This window comes from Pseudophryne corroboree, chromosome 9, assembly GCF_028390025.1.
Source record: "Pseudophryne corroboree isolate aPseCor3 chromosome 9, aPseCor3.hap2, whole genome shotgun sequence".
Classification (NCBI taxonomy): Eukaryota; Metazoa; Chordata; class Amphibia; order Anura; family Myobatrachidae; genus Pseudophryne; species Pseudophryne corroboree.
This window is the reverse complement of record NC_086452.1, coordinates 6,410,384-6,429,751: the sequence shown is the minus strand read 5'-3', so window position 1 is coordinate 6,429,751 and position 19,368 is coordinate 6,410,384. Positions and strand designations below refer to the sequence as shown.

The 19,368-nt window shown below is 42.1% G+C and overlaps 1 protein-coding gene across 1 annotated transcript; it reads right to left on the bottom strand.

Annotated features, from left to right (window-relative positions):
• Positions 1–435: 435 nt before the first annotated feature.
• On the bottom strand, positions 436–16,531 carry LOC134957322 (uncharacterized). The gene is made up of 6 exons (XM_063939123.1): positions 16,201–16,531; positions 5,371–5,835; positions 5,076–5,264; positions 4,588–4,915; positions 1,963–3,983; positions 436–688 (listed from the first exon to the last, which is right to left on the bottom strand). Exons 1-5 carry the CDS (start codon positions 16,529–16,531, stop codon positions 2,339–2,341), a joined length of 2,958 nt encoding a protein of 985 aa, XP_063795193.1. The 3' UTR covers positions 436–688; positions 1,963–2,338.
• Between the last annotated feature and the right edge of the window lie 2,837 nt (positions 16,532–19,368).

Genomic DNA, 19,368 nt, shown 5'->3' with positions numbered 1-19,368 from the left:
CATACTTACAGCACCCTAAAACGTAAATGACGCAATATGTGTGAAATACATACGCGTGTATGTATTTGAGGGAAACATGGGAAATGATGATAGCGTCAATTGGCTAGATGGTTTACGCCATCAAAGAACCATATATATTTGCTAATCTGATCCCATCATTACCTTCATAATTTTAATTTTGAAATACAATATTTTTATATAGCAATATATTTTGCGAGTTTTGAAGCAAAATTGTGTAATGTGTACATTAAACACACAAATATGTTCCGATTGTTAATCTATTCAAATATTATTGCAAATACAATTAGAAAATATGTAAACACATTGTTAAGCAAATTCAAATTATTAACAATACAAAACTTGCATTAATTTGTTTGGGATATTATTAGAATATAATATATATATATATATATATGCATGAACAATCACTGTAATATGGAATATGTGTCTGTACATATATTTTCTCTATTTTTATCTTGAACATATTAGTATCTGAACCCCCCCACCATGAACAAACCAAAACAAAACAAAAAAAAATTAGAACATTTTCAGGAATGCACGACTTGAAGTATCTCAGAAAGTATATTCCTATTATCGATTTGTCTTTTCAAACAGGACACATGGATGACTCTGTATCCCTCTGTCTTCAGTTCCTTCACTCTGTCTCCCAAGACCGTTTGTGACATATCTAAAAATGAAGTAAAACAGGTAAGTTCATGAAAGTTAATTTCCATACTTTTGTCCACCTTATCTTTAACTGTAGTCTTCATTTTAAAAGAAATGCAAGGTTTAAAGGTAACAACCCTAATTATAATAAAATATTACAATATATATTTCTCATTGTGACTCTAGATCAGTAGTGCAACGAAGATTTTTCCATCGTTGGTATTAACAATGGTTAAGTTAAAGATATACAAGCACTATAGTAATGGGTTCCATCATAAATTATGTTTCACGGCACAGACAAAATTATCATGTCCAAACAAACAACCCCAAAACGTTCCAAAAATACCCATCCAATGGAAGCACTACTGACTAATAAAATACATTCTGAAAGAATGCATTTCTTTGACAAAGCAATGCCGTATTTCTGAGTTTAATTTATTAGTCTGGAGTGCCGATGTTTGATGTATGTATATATATATATATATATATATATATATATATAGTGTAAGTTTGTACTGTGCTCCAAACAATAAATACAATATGCTGTGGTGACCTCCTCGTCAGCTTGGCATAAGGTGACTATGTAGATGAAAGGTAATCGGCTGCACTCACACTGGCGTATTCAATGATGCAAAAAGTGTCCCTTTATTGTCTACATGTTTTGTTTAAAATCCCCTTCTTCAGGGCCAGATTTCTGTCCAAATAACTTAAAAAAAATCTACATATATTTACATGTGTATGATATCCTGTTTAACACTCTTCTTCCTTATGTCTTTACTCTTTTTTTAACTGTTTTCCTTTTATATTTCAGGCTACTTTGTCTACATGTATGTTTCCAGAGCTCTGGTCCTCTACATAAAACAAATATATTTGTATGCTACATGCCAGCATTTTGCTTATACTCCACTCTTGTGATGTCTAAACTTGTAGCCTATAACACTCTGCTAAGACTGTATCCAAAGTAAATCAAATGATGTGTTATTTTTAAAAATTGACAAACCATACACAAAATTACAATAGAAACTCAATGTAGGATTAACTTAGTTTCCTATTGAGTTTGGTGAGTCATACTCGCAATTTGAATAAGAATCCTATGGCTAAAACTAATTAAAATTAATAAATGTTAGTGTTATATGTAGGATTTTTTAAGTGCAGTGTGATGATCATTGAGTAGGGCACATTTGTTATCTTGAAGAGACACATTTTTTATGTTACGTTTTTCAAAAAAAGCATAGCACATATGTCTCACCATATTTAGTTATCTGATAATGCAATCTATATACATTTATTCATTACCTTTAATATTTAAGCTTCATCCTCATCGTTATCTTCCTGTCTCTTCCAATTTTGAATTTGAATATTTGCACGCTCTAATCTTACTCGAAGATCCATATTCTCATCATAGCTTGAGCTAGGTCGATAAGCCAATTCCAATCTTGAATGCACTTCTGATGCTACAGCTATGGTTCTCAAATTTGTGTTTTCAGTGCTGTATTCAGAGGGTCCAGGTGCAGCGGTGGATTTATACTTTCCTGGTGCAGCGGTGGATTCTGAGGGTCCAGAGTCAGCGGGGGATTCTGAGGCAATTTGTCCAGTAGTGGATTGTGAGTGTCCTGGTGTTGGCTTCAATAAATAGGGCCCTGGTGCAGTGGTGGATAAATAGAGGCCTCTATCAGCAGTGGATACATAGTCTCCATGTAAGGTGTTGTATACATAGGGTCCTGGTAAAGTGGAGGATACATAGGGTCCTGTAAAAGTAGTGGATACATAGGGTCTTGGTGCAGGGCTGGATACATAGGGTCCTGCTAAAGTTGAGGATACATAGGGTCCTGTTACAGTAGTGGATACATAGGGTTCTGTTGCAGTGGTGGATACATAGGGTCCTGCTAAAGTGGAGGATACATAGGGTCCTGTAAAAGTAGTGGATACATAGGGTCTTGGTGCAGGGATGGATACATAGGGTCCTGCTAAAGTTGAGGATACATAGGGTCCTGTTACAGTAGTGGATACATAGGGTTCTGTTGCAGTGGTGGATACATAGGGTCCTGCTAAAGTGGAGGATACATAGGGTCCTGTAAAAGTAGTGGATACATAGGGTCTTGGTGCAGGGATGGATACATAGGGTCCTGCTAAAGTTGAGGATACATAGGGTCCTGTTACAGTAGTGGATACATAGGGTCTTGGTGCAGGGATGGATACATAGGGTCCTGCTGAAGTGGAGGATACATAGGGTCCTGTAAAAGTAGTGGATACATAGGGTCTTGGTGCAGGGATGGATACATAGGGTCCTGATAATGTCGAGGATACATAGGGTCCTGTTAAAGTAGTGGATAGATAGGGTCCTGCTGCAGTGGTGGATACATAGGGTCCTGGTAAAGTGTAGGATACATATGGTCCTGTTAAAGTGGTGGATACATTGGTACCTGCTGCAGCGGTGGATACAGAGTATACTGGTAAAGTGGTGGATACATAGGTTACTGTTGCAGTGGTGGATACATAGGGTCCTGGTAAAGTGGTGGATACATAGGTACCTGCTGCAGCGGTGGATACAGAGTATACTGGTAAAGTGGTGGATACATAGGTTACTGTTGCAGTGGTGGATACATAGGGTCCTGGTAAAGTGGTGGATACATCTGTTCCTGCTGCAGCGGTGGATACAGAGTATACTGGTAAAGTGGTGGATACATATGGTCCTGTTAAAGTGGTGGATACATTGGTACCTGCTGCAGCGGTGGATACATAGGTTACTGTTGCAGTGGTGGATACATAGGTTACTGTTGCAGTGGTGGATACATAGGGTCCTGGTAAAGTGGTGGATACATTGGTACCTGCTGCAGCGGTGGATACATAGGTTACTGTTGCAGTGGTGGATACATAGGGTCCTGGTAAAGTGGTGGATACATCTGTTCCTGCTGCAGCGGTGGATACAGAGTATACTGGTAAAGTGGTGGATACATATGGTCCTGTTAAAGTGGTGGATACATTGGTACCTGCTGCAGCGGTGGATACATAGGTTACTGTTGCAGTGGTGGATACATAGGTTACTGTTGCAGTGGTGGATACATAGGGTCCTGGTAAAGTGGTGGATACATTGGTACCTGCTGCAGCGGTGGATACAGAGTATACTGGTAAAGTGGTGGATACATAGGTTACTGCTGCAGCGGTGGATACAGAGTATACTGGTAAAGTGGTGGATACATTGGTACCTGCTGCAGCGGTGGATACAGAGTATACTGGTAAAGTGGTGGATACATAGGTTACTGTTGCAGTGGTGGATACAAAGGGTCCTGGTAAAGTGGTGGATACATCTGTTCCTGCTGCAGCGGTGGATACAGAGTATACTGGTAAAGTGGTGGATACATATGGTCCTGTTAAAGTGGTGGATACATTGGTACCTGCTGCAGCGGTGGATACATAGGTTACTGTTGCAGTGGTGGATACATAGGTTACTGTTGCAGTGGTGGATACATAGGGTCCTGGTAAAGTGGTGGATACATTGGTACCTGCTGCAGCGGTGGATACAGAGTATACTGGTAAAGTGGTGGATACATAGGTTACTGCTGCAGCGGTGGATACAGAGTATACTGGTAAAGTGGTGGATACATTGGTACCTGCTGCAGCGGTGGATACAGAGTATACTGGTAAAGTGGTGGATACATAGGTTACTGTTGCAGTGGTGGATACATAGGGTCCTGGTAAAGTGGTGGATACATCTGTTCCTGCTGCAGGGGTGGATACAGAGTATACTGGTAAAGTGTTGTATAGAAAGGTTCCAGGTGCAGCGCTCGTTGCATACTCTCTGTGTGTAGAGCTTGTTATATAGTCTCCACGTGTACAGCTGGATACAAAGGTTCCTGCTGTAGCACTGGATATACAAGAAGGATTATCTGATCTGGACATTCTTTGTCTTTCTTCTGTCACAGTTGCATGAAAGTGGAAATCATGCGTGTGATGGTGATAGTCTCATACTGCCACGCTAGCATCTCATTTATACTGTGCTGCATCTGTTGGGAGTTGGTTGCTGCCACATTCTGTGATGAAACAAGATGATCGTAAAAATTTGCAAGAGTGACAAGTGCTTGATTCTGTTGTCTTTGTGTGGTGTTGAGAATCTCTATATTATTATTCAGCTGATTTATTTTATGTTCAATTCTTTTAATTTCTTCATTTCTATTCCTCTCAATTAGCTGCATGGCTTCCTTTAAAGAATCCTGTTGGGTAATGGTTTGTGATCTGCTAACTTCCCATTCTGTGTGTATAAAAAGTTCTAGGTACAGTTAATACATCAATTTACAGACAATTTTTTAAGTATAGTTAGAAAAAAAAATCAAGTTAGAAAAAAATACAGTATCTATTAATGTTAGTGGATCTCATTAAAAATAATGTTTTATACATTAAAAAAAAATTACCTTGATTTGTAGAGTCCAGGAATTGGTCTTGAAGACCATGGCCAATTACACTAGAATGTGCAGTCTCTGCATTCAATTCCACCTGGTTGGTATCTTCTGTATCAATATTACTTTGCTGGCTATTCAATACAGGCTCCTCACTAATATTATCCTGTGTCTGTGTGGCAGGCACCATGTTGCTTTCTATGGCTTCAAACATAATAGTTAGATAAATACCATTCAACTTAAACTAGGTTTTTAACCATATTGAATATCAATGATAGTAAATTTTATTTATATTTATTAAAATAAATACCTTTATCTAACATTAAAGGGTTTTGCATGGTTGAATTTCCATCCTCCGTGGAAGTATCATCCATTGTCGATCCTTCTTGCCTCATGGATGTTTCATTTACCGTGGAAGTCTCTACCGTAGTGGAACTGTGAACCACAGAATAATATTCTTGCATCATTGATGTTTGGTCCACCGTGGAAGGATCATCCACTCTTGCCGAATGTTTCAGCATTGATGGTTCGGCCACAAAGGAAGTATCATCCACTGTCGAAGTATGTTGCAGCATTGATGGTTGGTCCAACATGGTAGCATGGTCCACTGTTGCATCATGATGCAGCATTGATGGTTCGGCCACCATGGAAGGATTGTCCAATGTTAAAATATGTGGCATCACTGATGGTTCATCCGCAGTTGAAGGAAAATTGTCTGTCATAACTGTTTTTGTTTCTGATAAAGAAACTTTCCTTGAAATTGTTGTAAACGAACCTAAAATAAATAATAGGTATATTTAACATTTCATAAATATAAATACATAATATTTTATAGACATTACCATATTTCTAGCATTATAAAACTGTGTAAAGCATACCTCCAAAATGTATTTAGTTATATTTTTATAGTAATTTTTTTTAATAGATTTAATATTTTATTATATGTATTATTATTATTATTATTATTATTATTATTATATTAGAACTGAAAAAAGGCTTTTTGGCTCAATAATATTGCTTATAATCCAATTTTTGATTTATTTCTAAAACATAGGGTAAAACATTAGAGCTAGCACAATATTATTTTACAGTAGGAGGGCATGTTTATAAAATTAGAATAAGATGCTATATATATATATATATATATATATACAAATACTAGATCGCATGTGTGTATGTTTTTAGGTTCCACGCTAACTCAGGAAAGTAGGTTGCAATTTACAACACACTGTGGAAAAATTTGATTAAAAATCTGTAAATAAATAATGTGTGTCTAATACAAAGCTCGAACACTTATCTGTGTGGCCGGTAAGGGGGTGACAGGTAAAAATCATTACTTGTCGGCCTTGCATGGATGAATAGTGACAAGACATAAGTGTATGGAGAAGGGTTGTGGGTAATTAGTTAGATATTTAAAAATGTCAACATGGGTTTTTAATACTGTTTTGGTTCTCGTATTCCTCGTTAAGTGATGTGTTGTGTAAGGTGCCTAGCTCAGCTACCGCTGTATTATTTGCAGGTTCCCATTCCCAATTGTAGTCCACGTGGATCGTTAAATAGGAAAAAAAATAACTAATTAAATTAAAATAGGTTGGACTCAGGTCTACTTATTTCTAGAGATGAGCGGGTTCGGTTTCTCTGAATCCGAACCCGCACGAACTTCATGTTTTTTTTCACGGGTCCGAGCGACTCGGATCTTCCCGCCTTGCTCGGTTAACCCGAGCGCGCCCGAACGTCATCATGACGCTGTCGGATTCTCGCGAGGCTCGGATTCTATCGCGAGACTCGGATTCTATATAAGGAGCCGCGCGTCGCCGCCATTTTCACACGTGCATTGAGATTGATAGGGAGAGGACGTGGCTGGCGTCCTCTCCATTTAGATTATAAGAGAGAGAGATTTACTGGAGCTTAGGACTAGGAGGAGTACTGTAGAAGTGTAGAGAGTGCAGAGAGTTTACTAGTGAGTGACCACCAGACAGTGCAGTTTATTTAATATATCCGTTCTCTGCCTGAAAAAAGCGATACACACAGTGACTCAGTCACATACCATATCTGTGTGCACTGCTCAGGCTCAGCCCAGTGTGCTGCATCATCTATATATATTATATATCTGTCTGACTGCTCAGCTCACACAGCTTATAATTGTGGGGGAGACTGGGGAGCACTGCAGTGCCAGTTATAGGTTATAGCAGGAGCCAGGAGTACATAATATTATATAGTGAGTGACCACTAGACAGTGCAGTTTATTTAATATATCCGTTCTCTGCCTGAAAAAAGCGATACACACAGTGACTCAGTCACATACCATATCTGTGTGCACTGCTCAGGCTCAGCCCAGTGTGCTGCATCATCTATATATATTATATATCTGTCTGACTGCTCAGCTCACACAGCTTATAATTGTGGGGGAGACTGGGGAGCACTGCAGTGCCAGTTATAGGTTATAGCAGGAGCCAGGAGTACATAATATTATATTAAAATTAAACAGTGCACACTTTTGCTGCAGGAGTGCCACTGCCAGTGTGACTGACCAGTGACCTGACCACACTGACCACCAGTATAGTTAGTAGTATACTTATATTGTGATTGCCTGAAAAAGTTAAACACTCGTCGTGTGACTTCACTTGTGTGTTGTTGTTTTTTTTATTCTATAAAAATAAAACTCATTCTGCTGACAGACAGTGTCCAGCAGGTCCGTCATTATATAATATATAATATATACCTGTCCGGCTGCAGTAGTGATATATATATATTTTTTATATCATTTATCATCCAGTCGCAGCAGACACAGTACGGTAGTTCACGGCTGTGGCTACCTCTGTGTCTGCACTCGGCAGGCAGTCCGTCCATAATTGTATACCACCTAACCGTGGTTTTTTTTTCTTCTTTATACATACATACTACTACGACATCTCTTTATCAACCAGTCTATATTAGCAGCAGACACAGTACAGTATGGTAGTTCACGGCTGTGGCTACCTCTGTGTCTGCACTCGGCAGGCAGTCCGTCCATAATTGTATACCACCTAACCGTGGTTTTTTTTTCTTTCTTCTTTATACATACATAGTTACATAGACATCTCTTTATCAACCAGTCTATATTAGCAGCAGACACAGTACAGTACGGTAGTTCACGGCTGTGGCTACCTCTGTGTCTGCACTCGGCAGGCAGTCCGTCCATAATTGTATACCACCTAACCGTGGTTTTTTTTTCTTTCTTCTTTATACATACATAGTTACATAGACATCTCTTTATCAACCAGTCTATATTGGCAGCAGACACAGTACAGTACGGTAGTTCACGGCTGTGGCTACCTCTGTGTCTGCACTCGGCAGGCAGTCCGTCCATAATTGTATACCACCTAACCGTGGTTTTTTTTTCTTTCTTCTTTATACATACATAGTTACATAGACATCTCTTTATCAACCAGTCTATATTAGCAGCAGACACAGTACAGTACGGTAGTTCACGGCTGTGGCTACCTCTGTGTCTGCACTCGGCAGGCAGTCCGTCCATAATTGTATACCACCTAACCGTGGTTTTTTTTTCTTTCTTCTTTATACATACATAGTTACATAGACATCTCTTTATCAACCAGTCTATATTAGCAGCAGACACAGTACAGTACGGTAGTTCACGGCTGTGGCTACCTCTGTGTCTGCACTCGGCAGGCAGTCCGTCCATAATTGTATACCACCTAACCGTGGTTTTTTTTTCTTTCTTCTTTATACATACATAGTTACATAGACATCTCTTTATCAACCAGTCTATATTAGCAGCAGACACAGTACAGTACGGTAGTTCACGGCTGTGGCTACCTCTGTGTCTGCACTCGGCAGGCAGTCCATAATTGTATACTAGTATCCATCTCCATTGTTTACCTGAGGTGCCTTTTAGTTGTGCCTATTAAAATATGGAGAACAAAAATGTTGAGGTTCCAAAATTAGGGAAAGATCAAGATCCACTTCCACCTCGTGCTGAAGCTGCTGCCACTAGTCATGGCCGAGACGATGAAATGCCAGCAACGTCGTCTGCCAAGGCCGATGCCCAATGTCATAGTACAGAGCATGTCAAATCCAAAACACCAAATATCAGAAAAAAAAGGACTCCAAAACCTAAAATAAAATTGTCGGAGGAGAAGCGTAAACTTGCCAATATGCCATTTACGACACGGAGTGGCAAGGAACGGCTGAGGCCCTGGCCTATGTTCATGGCTAGTGGTTCAGCTTCACATGAGGATGGAAGCACTCAGCCTCTCGCTAGAAAAATGAAAAGACTCAAGCTGGCAAAAGCAGCACAGCAAAGAACTGTGCATTCTTCGAAATCCCAAATCCACAAGGAGAGTCCAATTGTGTCGGTTGCGATGCCTGACCTTCCCAACACTGGACGTGAAGAGCATGCGCCTTCCACCATTTGCACGCCCCCTGCAAGTGCTGGAAGGAGCACCCGCAGTCCAGTTCCTGATAGTCAGATTGAAGATGTCAGTGTTGAAGTACACCAGGATGAGGAGGATATGGGTGTTGCTGGCGCTGGGGAGGAAATTGACCAGGAGGATTCTGATGGTGAGGTGGTTTGTTTAAGTCAGGCACCCGGGGAGACACCTGTTGTCCGTGGGAGGAATATGGCCGTTGACATGCCAGGTGAAAATACCAAAAAAATCAGCTCTTCGGTGTGGAGGTATTTCACCAGAAATGCGGACAACAGGTGTCAAGCCGTGTGTTCCCTTTGTCAAGCTGTAATAAGTAGGGGTAAGGACGTTAACCACCTCGGAACATCCTCCCTTATACGTCACCTGCAGCGCATTCATAATAAGTCAGTGACAAGTTCAAAAACTTTGGGTGACAGCGGAAGCAGTCCACTGACCACTAAATCCCTTCCTCTTGTAACCAAGCTCACGCAAACCACCCCACCAACTCCCTCAGTGTCAATTTCCTCCTTCCCCAGGAATGCCAATAGTCCTGCAGGCCATGTCACTGGCAATTCTGACGATTCCTCTCCTGCCTGGGATTCCTCCGATGCATCCTTGCGTGTAACGCCTACTGCTGCTGGCGCTGCTGTTGTTGCTGCTGGGAGTCGATGGTCATCCCAGAGGGGAAGTCGTAAGCCCACTTGTACTACTTCCAGTAAGCAATTGACTGTTCAACAGTCCTTTGCGAGGAAGATGAAATATCACAGCAGTCATCCTGCTGCAAAGCGGATAACTGAGGCCTTGACAACTATGTTGGTGTTAGACGTGCGTCCGGTATCCGCCGTTAGTTCACAGGGAACTAGACAATTTATTGAGGCAGTGTGCCCCCGTTACCAAATACCATCTAGGTTCCACTTCTCTAGGCAGGCGATACCGAGAATGTACACGGACGTCAGAAAAAGACTCACCAGTGTCCTAAAAAATGCAGTTGTACCCAATGTCCACTTAACCACGGACATGTGGACAAGTGGAGCAGGGCAGGGTCAGGACTATATGACTGTGACAGCCCACTGGGTAGATGTATGGACTCCCGCCGCAAGAACAGCAGCGGCGGCACCAGTAGCAGCATCTCGCAAACGCCAACTCTTTCCTAGGCAGGCTACGCTTTGTATCACCGCTTTCCAGAATACGCACACAGCTGAAAACCTCTTACGGCAACTGAGGAAGATCATCGCGGAATGGCTTACCCCAATTGGACTCTCCTGTGGATTTGTGGCATCGGACAACGCCAGCAATATTGTGTGTGCATTAAATATGGGCAAATTCCAGCACGTCCCATGTTTTGCACATACCTTGAATTTGGTGGTGCAGAATTTTTTAAAAAACGACAGGGGCGTGCAAGAGATGCTGTCGGTGGCCAGAAAAATTGCGGGACACTTTCGGCGTACAGGCACCACGTACAGAAGACTGGAGCACCACCAAAAACTACTGAACCTGCCCTGCCATCATCTGAAGCAAGAAGTGGTAACGAGGTGGAATTCAACCCTCTATATGCTTCAGAGGTTGGAGGAGCAGCAAAAGGCCATTCAAGCCTATACAATTGAGCACGATATAGTAGGTGGAATGCACCTGTCTCAAGTGCAGTGGAGAATGATTTCAACGTTGTGCAAGGTTCTGATGCCCTTTGAACTTGCCACACGTGAAGTCAGTTCAGACACTGCCAGCCTGAGTCAGGTCATTCCCCTCATCAGGCTTTTGCAGAAGAAGCTGGAGGCATTGAAGAAGGAGCTAAAAGGGAGCGATTCCGCTAGGCATGTGGGACTTGTGGATGCAGCCCTTAATTCGCTTAACAAGGATTCACGGGTGGTCAATCTGTTGAAATCAGAGCACTACATTTTGGCCACCGTGCTCGATCCTAGATTTAAAGCCTACCTTGGATCTCTCTTTCCGGCAGACACAGGTCTGCTGGGGTTGAAAGACCTGCTGGTGACAAAATTGTCAAGTCAAGCGGAACGCGACCTGTCAACATCTCCTCCTTCACATTCTCCCGCAACTGGGGGTGCGAGGAAAAGGCTCAGAATTCCGAGCCCACCCGCTGGCGGTGATGCAGGGCAGTCTGGAGCGACTGCTGATGCTGACATCTGGTCCGGACTGAAGGACCTGACAACGATTACGGACATGTCGTCTACTGTCACTGCATATGATTCTCTCAACATTGATAGAATGGTGGAGGATTATATGAGTGACCGCATCCAAGTAGGCACGTCACACAGTCCGTACTTATACTGGCAGGAAAAAGAGGCAATTTGGAGGCCCTTGCACAAACTGGCTTTATTCTACCTAAGTTGCCCTCCCACAAGTGTGTACTCCGAAAGAGTGTTTAGTGCCGCCGCTCACCTTGTCAGCAATCGGCGTACGAGGTTACATCCAGAAAATGTGGAGAAGATGATGTTCATTAAAATGAATTATAATCTGTCAGGAATCGACTCACCAAGCTGACATCCGTCCGCCGTTGCGGACTCCGACCTGGCTCCCTGCGGTCACCTGTCGTCCGTGTCCCTGCCTCTGGACGCCATCACGGGCCTGGGAGCGCTCCTGAGACAGCAGGCGTGTAGCACGCCGCGTTCCCGCTAGGCCGCGGCATGGGCGCCGCCATGACAGTTCACAACAACCAGCATACAGCGGCCAATCCGGTGCTTGGCCGCACCCACTTTCCCTCACTCATCCAATGCCTGTGCACCAAGGGGTACATAAGAGACTGCAGGATCAGTCTGCAGGCATCCTGGACTTTGTGTCACTCCTGCGACCCATGTGAAAGGATCTGTACCTGTTCCTTCCGTGTTCCTGGCTCTCTACTGAAAGACTTGTACTCCTGGTTACTCTGCACAGCTCCGTGGAACTTCAAGGCCCAGCAATACCTGCAACTTCAAACAGGCTTCACACTCATCACCACCTTGTGTGCTTCAGCCTTGCAGTTGAGACTGACTCCAGGTGTGCTCCATTCCTCCACCTGTGATACAGCTTGCTGCTGTCAGTGCTTCACCACCTGCACTGTGGATAGTCAGACTCCTGCCTCTGCTACCAGGTTTGCCATTCAACATCTCACTGCCAAGTTTCATGTTTAAAACCTGCACTGGTTTCCAAACCAGAATCATCTCTACAAACACCTGTTCTTCTGTTTAACATATTACCGGTTATTATTTCTCCAGTCATCTGTCATCCTGTTGCCATAGACTTTCAGCTATTACGCTGTGTGATTGACATTTCCATTTGTTATTATTATTTCTGCTGCCATTCTGTTTATATCATCTGCTAATAAATATCATTGCGCTCATGCGCAGGAACGTTATCCAGCCTCCTCGTTTTCTCCCAGCTACCTCCACTGACCCACTAGCGCCCCCTCCGGGGACACAGCCAAAACACAATCTGACATAATCAATTCCTCCGCGGAGACATTGACCAGCAGCAATTGCCTCCACAAAGTACACAGGGAGCTGAGATGGTGGATTCCAGTGGGGACGAATTGATAATCTGTGAGGAGGGGGATGTACACGGTGATATATCGGAGGGTGATGATGAGGTGGACATCTTGCCTCTGTAGAGCCAGTTTGTGCAAGGAGAGATTAATTGCTTCTTTTTTTGGGGGGGTCCAAACCAACCCGTCATATCAGTCACAGTCGTGTGGCAGACCCTGTCACTGAAATGATGGGTTGGTTAAAGTGTGCATGTCCTGTTTTGTTTATACAACATAAGGGTGGGTGGGAGGGCCCAAGGACAATTCCATCTTGCACCTCTTTTTTCTTTTCTTTTTCTTTGCATCATGTGCTGATTGGGGAGGGTTTTTTGGAAGGGACATCCTGCGTGACACTGCAGTGCCACTCCTAAATGGGCCCGGTGTTTGTGTCGGCCACTAGGGTCGCTAATCTTACTCACACAGTCAGCTACCTCATTGCGCCTCTTTTTTTCTTTGCGTCATGTGCTGTTTGGGGAGGGTTTTTTGGAAGGGACATCCTGCGTGACACTGCAGTGCCACTCCTAGATGGGCCCGGTGTTTGTGTCGGCCACTAGGGTCGCTAATCTTACTCACACAGCTACCTCATTGCGCCTCTTTTTTTCTTTGCGTCATGTGCTGTTTGGGGAGGGTTTTTTGGAAGGGACATCCTGCGTGACACTGCAGTGCCACTCCTAAATGGGCCCGGTGTTTGTGTCGGCCACTAGGGTCGCTAATCTTACTCACACAGTCAGCTACCTCATTGCGCCTCTTTTTTTCTTTGCGTCATGTGCTGTTTGGGGAGGGTTTTTTGGAAGGGACATCCTGCGTGACACTGCAGTGCCACTCCTAGATGGGCCCGGTGTTTGTGTCGGCCACTAGGGTCGCTAATCTTACTCACACAGCTACCTCATTGCGCCTCTTTTTTTCTTTGCGTCATGTGCTGTTTGGGGAGGGTTTTTTGGAAGGGACATCCTGCGTGACACTGCAGTGCCACTCCTAGATGGGCCCGGTGTTTGTGTCGGCCACTAGGGTCGCTAATCTTACTCACACAGCTACCTCATTGCGCCTCTTTTTTTCTTTGCGTCATGTGCTGTTTGGGGAGGGTTTTTTGGAAGGGCCATCCTGCGTGACACTGCAGTGCCACTCCTAGATGGGCCCGGTGTTTGTGTCGGCCACTAGGGTCGCTAATCTTACTCACACAGCTACCTCATTGCGCCTCTTTTTTTCTTTGCGTCATGTGCTGTTTGGGGAGGGTTTTTTGGAAGGGACATCCTGCGTGACACTGCAGTGCCACTCCTAGATGGGCCCGGTGTTTGTGTCGGCCACTAGGGTCGCTTATCTTACTCACACAGCGACCTCGGTGCAAATTTTAGGACTAAAAATAATATTGTGAGGTGTGAGGTATTCAGAATAGACTGAAAATGAGTGTAAATTATGGTTTTTGAGGTTAATAATACTTTGGGATCAAAATGACCCCCAAATTCTATGATTTAAGCTGTTTTTTAGTGTTTTTTTAAAAAAACACCCGAATCCAAAACACACCCGAATCCGACAAAAAAAATTCGGTGAGGTTTTGCCAAAACGCGTTCGAACCCAAAACACGGCCGCGGAACCGAACCCAAAACCAAAACACAAAACCCGAAAAATTTCAGGCACTCATCTCTACTTATTTCTCATGTCAATCTAATGACCATGTCTACATAATAAATGTTGACCTTTAGTAGCCCAATCAATGTTTATCTACCTAATGGCCTCCTACATTAAAAAATTAAGTTCTGAGATCTTACATATATAACATAGTGAGGGTTGCCTGTAGTCCACACATTTACAGCATTTTGAAGAGTAGCATCAGCAGCAGGATTGGGCTGATAAAGAATGGCATAATTCTCCTTTGCTCCTGCTTTTTTAACCATTGGCGGCAGCAGCGTGCGTTGAATGTCCTTTATAAGTGTAATTATTGATAATCAATTACAAACTAATCAGTTAACTTTTGGTATATCTCGTTGATAAAACGAGAGACATAAGTAAGAGATTTTAATTTAATAAATTTATTTTGATTATACTAGCATTTACTTAGCAATGAACTATTTTTTCTGCTAATAATTATATATGTACTTTAAAAAAAAATAATTACATTGATTTTTAATTATGACCTAAGTGTTTATTTTGGCTCAATAGAACAAATAAATTAACAGTATATGTTTTCATATGCACTATATTTTGAAATATCTTACATAAACTATTTATTATCTAACTCACGATATTATAATCATACAATATTGCAAACATAATTTACTGTTTAGTTGTAACGTTTTTACTTTTGTTTTAATTTTTTTACCTGACTGTTGATCTTCCAAATTCTTCTGCTTTTTCTTATGTGTTTTCTTTTGATTTTTTTCTTGAGCACCCTTAAGTTCTTTATCAAATATAAAAAAGAAAATCAAAATATTACAGTTATTAAACATTTTAATATCACACACACACACACACACACACACACACACACACACACACACACACACACACACACACACACACACACACACATTGAGTATACCTTATCCTAAATGATGGGTTCAGGTACTATTTTGGATATACAATTTGAAAGTATTTGTACTAACTGCATATCATAATGAGATCGCATGGAGATGGTGTCCAAATTGAAGCACAGAATGCATTTATGTTTAATATACACATTATACACAAACCCGTAAGGTCATTTTAGACAATTTTTTAAAAATACTTTGTGCATTAAACAAAGTGTGTGTATATTTACACAATTAATTTCTGTTTCATATACACATTATACAAACAGCCTGAAGGTCAATTTTTGTAATTTTCTTTATAATGTGGTGTATTAAAATAAGTTTTTTCACTTTTGCCATCATAAAACAATTTTTTCACTATCTTAATCTCCCATTAAAATTTATGGGTTAAATTTTTTTTTGTTATTTATAGATATTGGGATATGGGATACTCCACCTATGTTTGTGTGTATATAGATATAGACACACACACATCTGGCGGAATGATATTTTTCATGGACAATACGCTAATCTATCTATCTATCTATCTATCTATCTATATACATATTTATAGGTTGTCAAATAGTTACCCTGGGAACCAGTGGTTGGCCTCTCGTCATCTTGTACCATTCTAAAGTGCTCTTCTAGTTTTTTCTACCAAACCTTTTGGAGTTTTCTTCTGCACTTTACTTTATGATTTGTATTCCTCTTACAGTCACGTAGTCTCTTTTTGCAGCTTTCAGGAGTTCGATGTATATCTCGAGCTGTAGACACAGATTTTGCTATTTCTTCCCAAGTATTATTTTTAAATTTCTGGTGTACATTAAAAGCTTCGGGACCAAATAGCTGACATGTATGATGAATAACTTGGTCAATGAGGGTGTCTGTTTCATCATCTGTGAACTTTGGGGCCCTGTGGATGCTTCCTTCATCAGGAGATTCATATTCATCATGAGAAGCATCACTGTGACTCTTCTGACTGTGAGATGTTTCCGCTTCATCTTGAGTAAGTGAGGTTCGTTTTCTGCTACCACCCTCTGCCATTTTTTAAAACTAATACAATATAAATAAATACAAAATTACTAAATAATTCTATATATATGTTCTATAATTTTTTTAAATTAAGCATTTATTAATTAAGAATTATGTTTTCAATTTATCTGGAGCCATGCACTGACACTTAGATGACAAATAATTCACTAGCCTTGAAACATCCATCGATGGTAGTAAACCATCTGTTTCTCACCATCAATGTTAAAATTATTCAAACCTGATATAGACTTGAAAAAGGGACAGCATAGTCCAGAAACGCGTTGGATTTGCCATGCTGTGCCTTATTCCATAATCAAGACGGACAATCTCTGCATGCTTTGGGTCACATTTGTGAATCAAAACTCTGGAGCCTACAGCAGGGTTTTTCCCGGGGTACTCTGCTTTCTCAACACCTGCGGCTCCCACCAAATATAAGGGTACGATCACTTTCCTGCCTTCATTGTGAATCACAACGTGTTTTATATTTCTCTTTTTTTTTTCATTTTTTTTTTCTTTTATGAAATATTTTACATTGTATTATATTATATTATATATTATATTATAAATATTATAACCACCCTCCCCCCCCTTACCCTCTTACATAGCAGATGTACAAGCACTGGTGAATGTGATTAAACACAGATGTTAAAAACCATTGAGTGCTATGCACAGAACACTGAAACTACATTGAGAATTTATATACCATCCTTTCTATAAATTTATACTAGTATCAACAATGCACATACCTATCGTACACTGTATGGATCCGGGAATAGGTTACACACACGTTTGTAGGGATGGACATCCGAAAAAAAATCAATATATGATGGGTAATCTTCCGCCGTTGAAACTTTGGATGAAATGTATAAAAAACATGGCCTCAAAATTAGTATACGTTTTAAAGTTTTTATCTAACTTGCACACACGCTAAAAACCTACATCGGGTTGGAAGCAGGCAGGATTGGGGGTATGATCAGAGACAGGATTTGGTGCAGGGACATTACGCCTATACACTCATGAATGGGTAGGACATTGATAACATAACTATAATATATAACTGTACACACACACACACACACACACACACACACACACACACACACACACACACACACGTATATGTTGCTTGGCCGCCAGTAGTTGTGGCCCCTCTTGCTTTGCCCCCAGTAGATTAGCCCAAGTAGTTGTAGGCCCCTGTCGATTTGCCACCAGTAGTTGTTCCCACTGTTGCTTTATCGAAAGTAGATTAGCCATAGTAGTTGTGCCCCCTGTTGCTTTGCCATTTGTAGATTTTAACCAGTAGATGTGCAACTTGTTGATTTGCACCCTGTTGCTTTGCCCCCAGTAGTTGTGGGCCCTGTTTTTGTGCCCCGAGTAGATTTGCCCCAGTAGTTGTGGCCCTTGTTGATTTTCCACCAGTAGTTGTGTCCAATGTCACCATGCCCCCTGTTGCTGTCTAACACACACACACACACACACACACACACACACAAAAATTAACAATGTCCTGCTCCTGTTTATCGACTGCTGCTGCTGCTCCAAGTGGATGCCCGCTCCATAGGGGTCTATTCATGAAGCAGTGGAAAGTGTGGAGAAGTGAGCTAGTGGTGAAGTTGCCCATGGCAACCAATCAGTTTTTAAGTAACATTTCTAAAATGTATTCTATAAAATTATACATAGCAGCGAATTGGTTGCCATGGCCAACTTCTCCACTTGCTCACTTCTCCACACTTTTCAATGCTTCATGAATAGATCACTATGAGAGAGACGTCATGACATCTCTGCCATAGCAGCGCCGTACAGACACTAGAGGTCAGTACTGACCTCTAGTATCTGTCACTGGAGACGGCTACAGCGGACGCCCACACAGTCCACGGCGTCTGCTGCAGACGGGGAGCGGGCAGGCGGCGGTGACTGCGGACACAGGACGCAGCGCACCGGGCGTATGCACTGCTTGAATGCACCAATAACCGCTCATGGCAATACCAAATCAATATCAGCAGCATAACTATTTCGCAGTAACAGTGTTTTAAGTGGGATGGCCATGGGTGTGTTCAGCTGCGATGTGAAAAGTGTGAGTGGACAAATATGGTCACTAAGGGGTCTATTCATACAGAAAACGAAAACATAATTGCTACTTATCACTACACATCGCATTGCTTCGATGCGATGTATAGCTGTGATAAGTAGCAATTAATGTATACTTACCTTACGACGATGCGCTGCGGTGTCTAGGGCTATTGCGGTGAGGTCTGCTCCAGCGGTCCTTCCCAGCGATGCGCGGGGTACAGCGGAGGGTCACTTTGCGCATGCGCAGGGTGTTGACCTCCCGTCTGCCCGCAGTAATTGCTGTGAGGTCGGGGGGCAGAGCCAGCGCAAGGTGCAGAGCAGTGATCAGGGAAGCATTGAGCTTCCCTGACGTCTCCGCACCACAGTTCAGGTTACGCCGTCCTGAGATGGCGAACCTGGACTCCATGGAGAAGCGGAAAGCAGAGCTTTCCACACCTTCATGAATCGCACTCACCATACATAGGTATGGTGATGCGATTCAGGCAGAGAGCGGGGGTACCACTGGAGAAGTCAGAGACTTCTACACGGTAACCCGCTCTGTGAATTGCAGTAGGCAGAGAATAGCCCTGTTTAACGCAAAACAGGGCTTTTCAATGCTACATGAATAGACCCCTAACTGTGCTATGGGAGACCATATATGGTTTCAGTCATAGATGGCCATCCCAGCTTTCCATGAAAGACCCGCCGATCAGTCAAAGACCAAAAAATTATATATATATATATTTTTATAACATACATAAATATTGGTTTAGGCTGAGACAGCGATGTACAGAAAACAT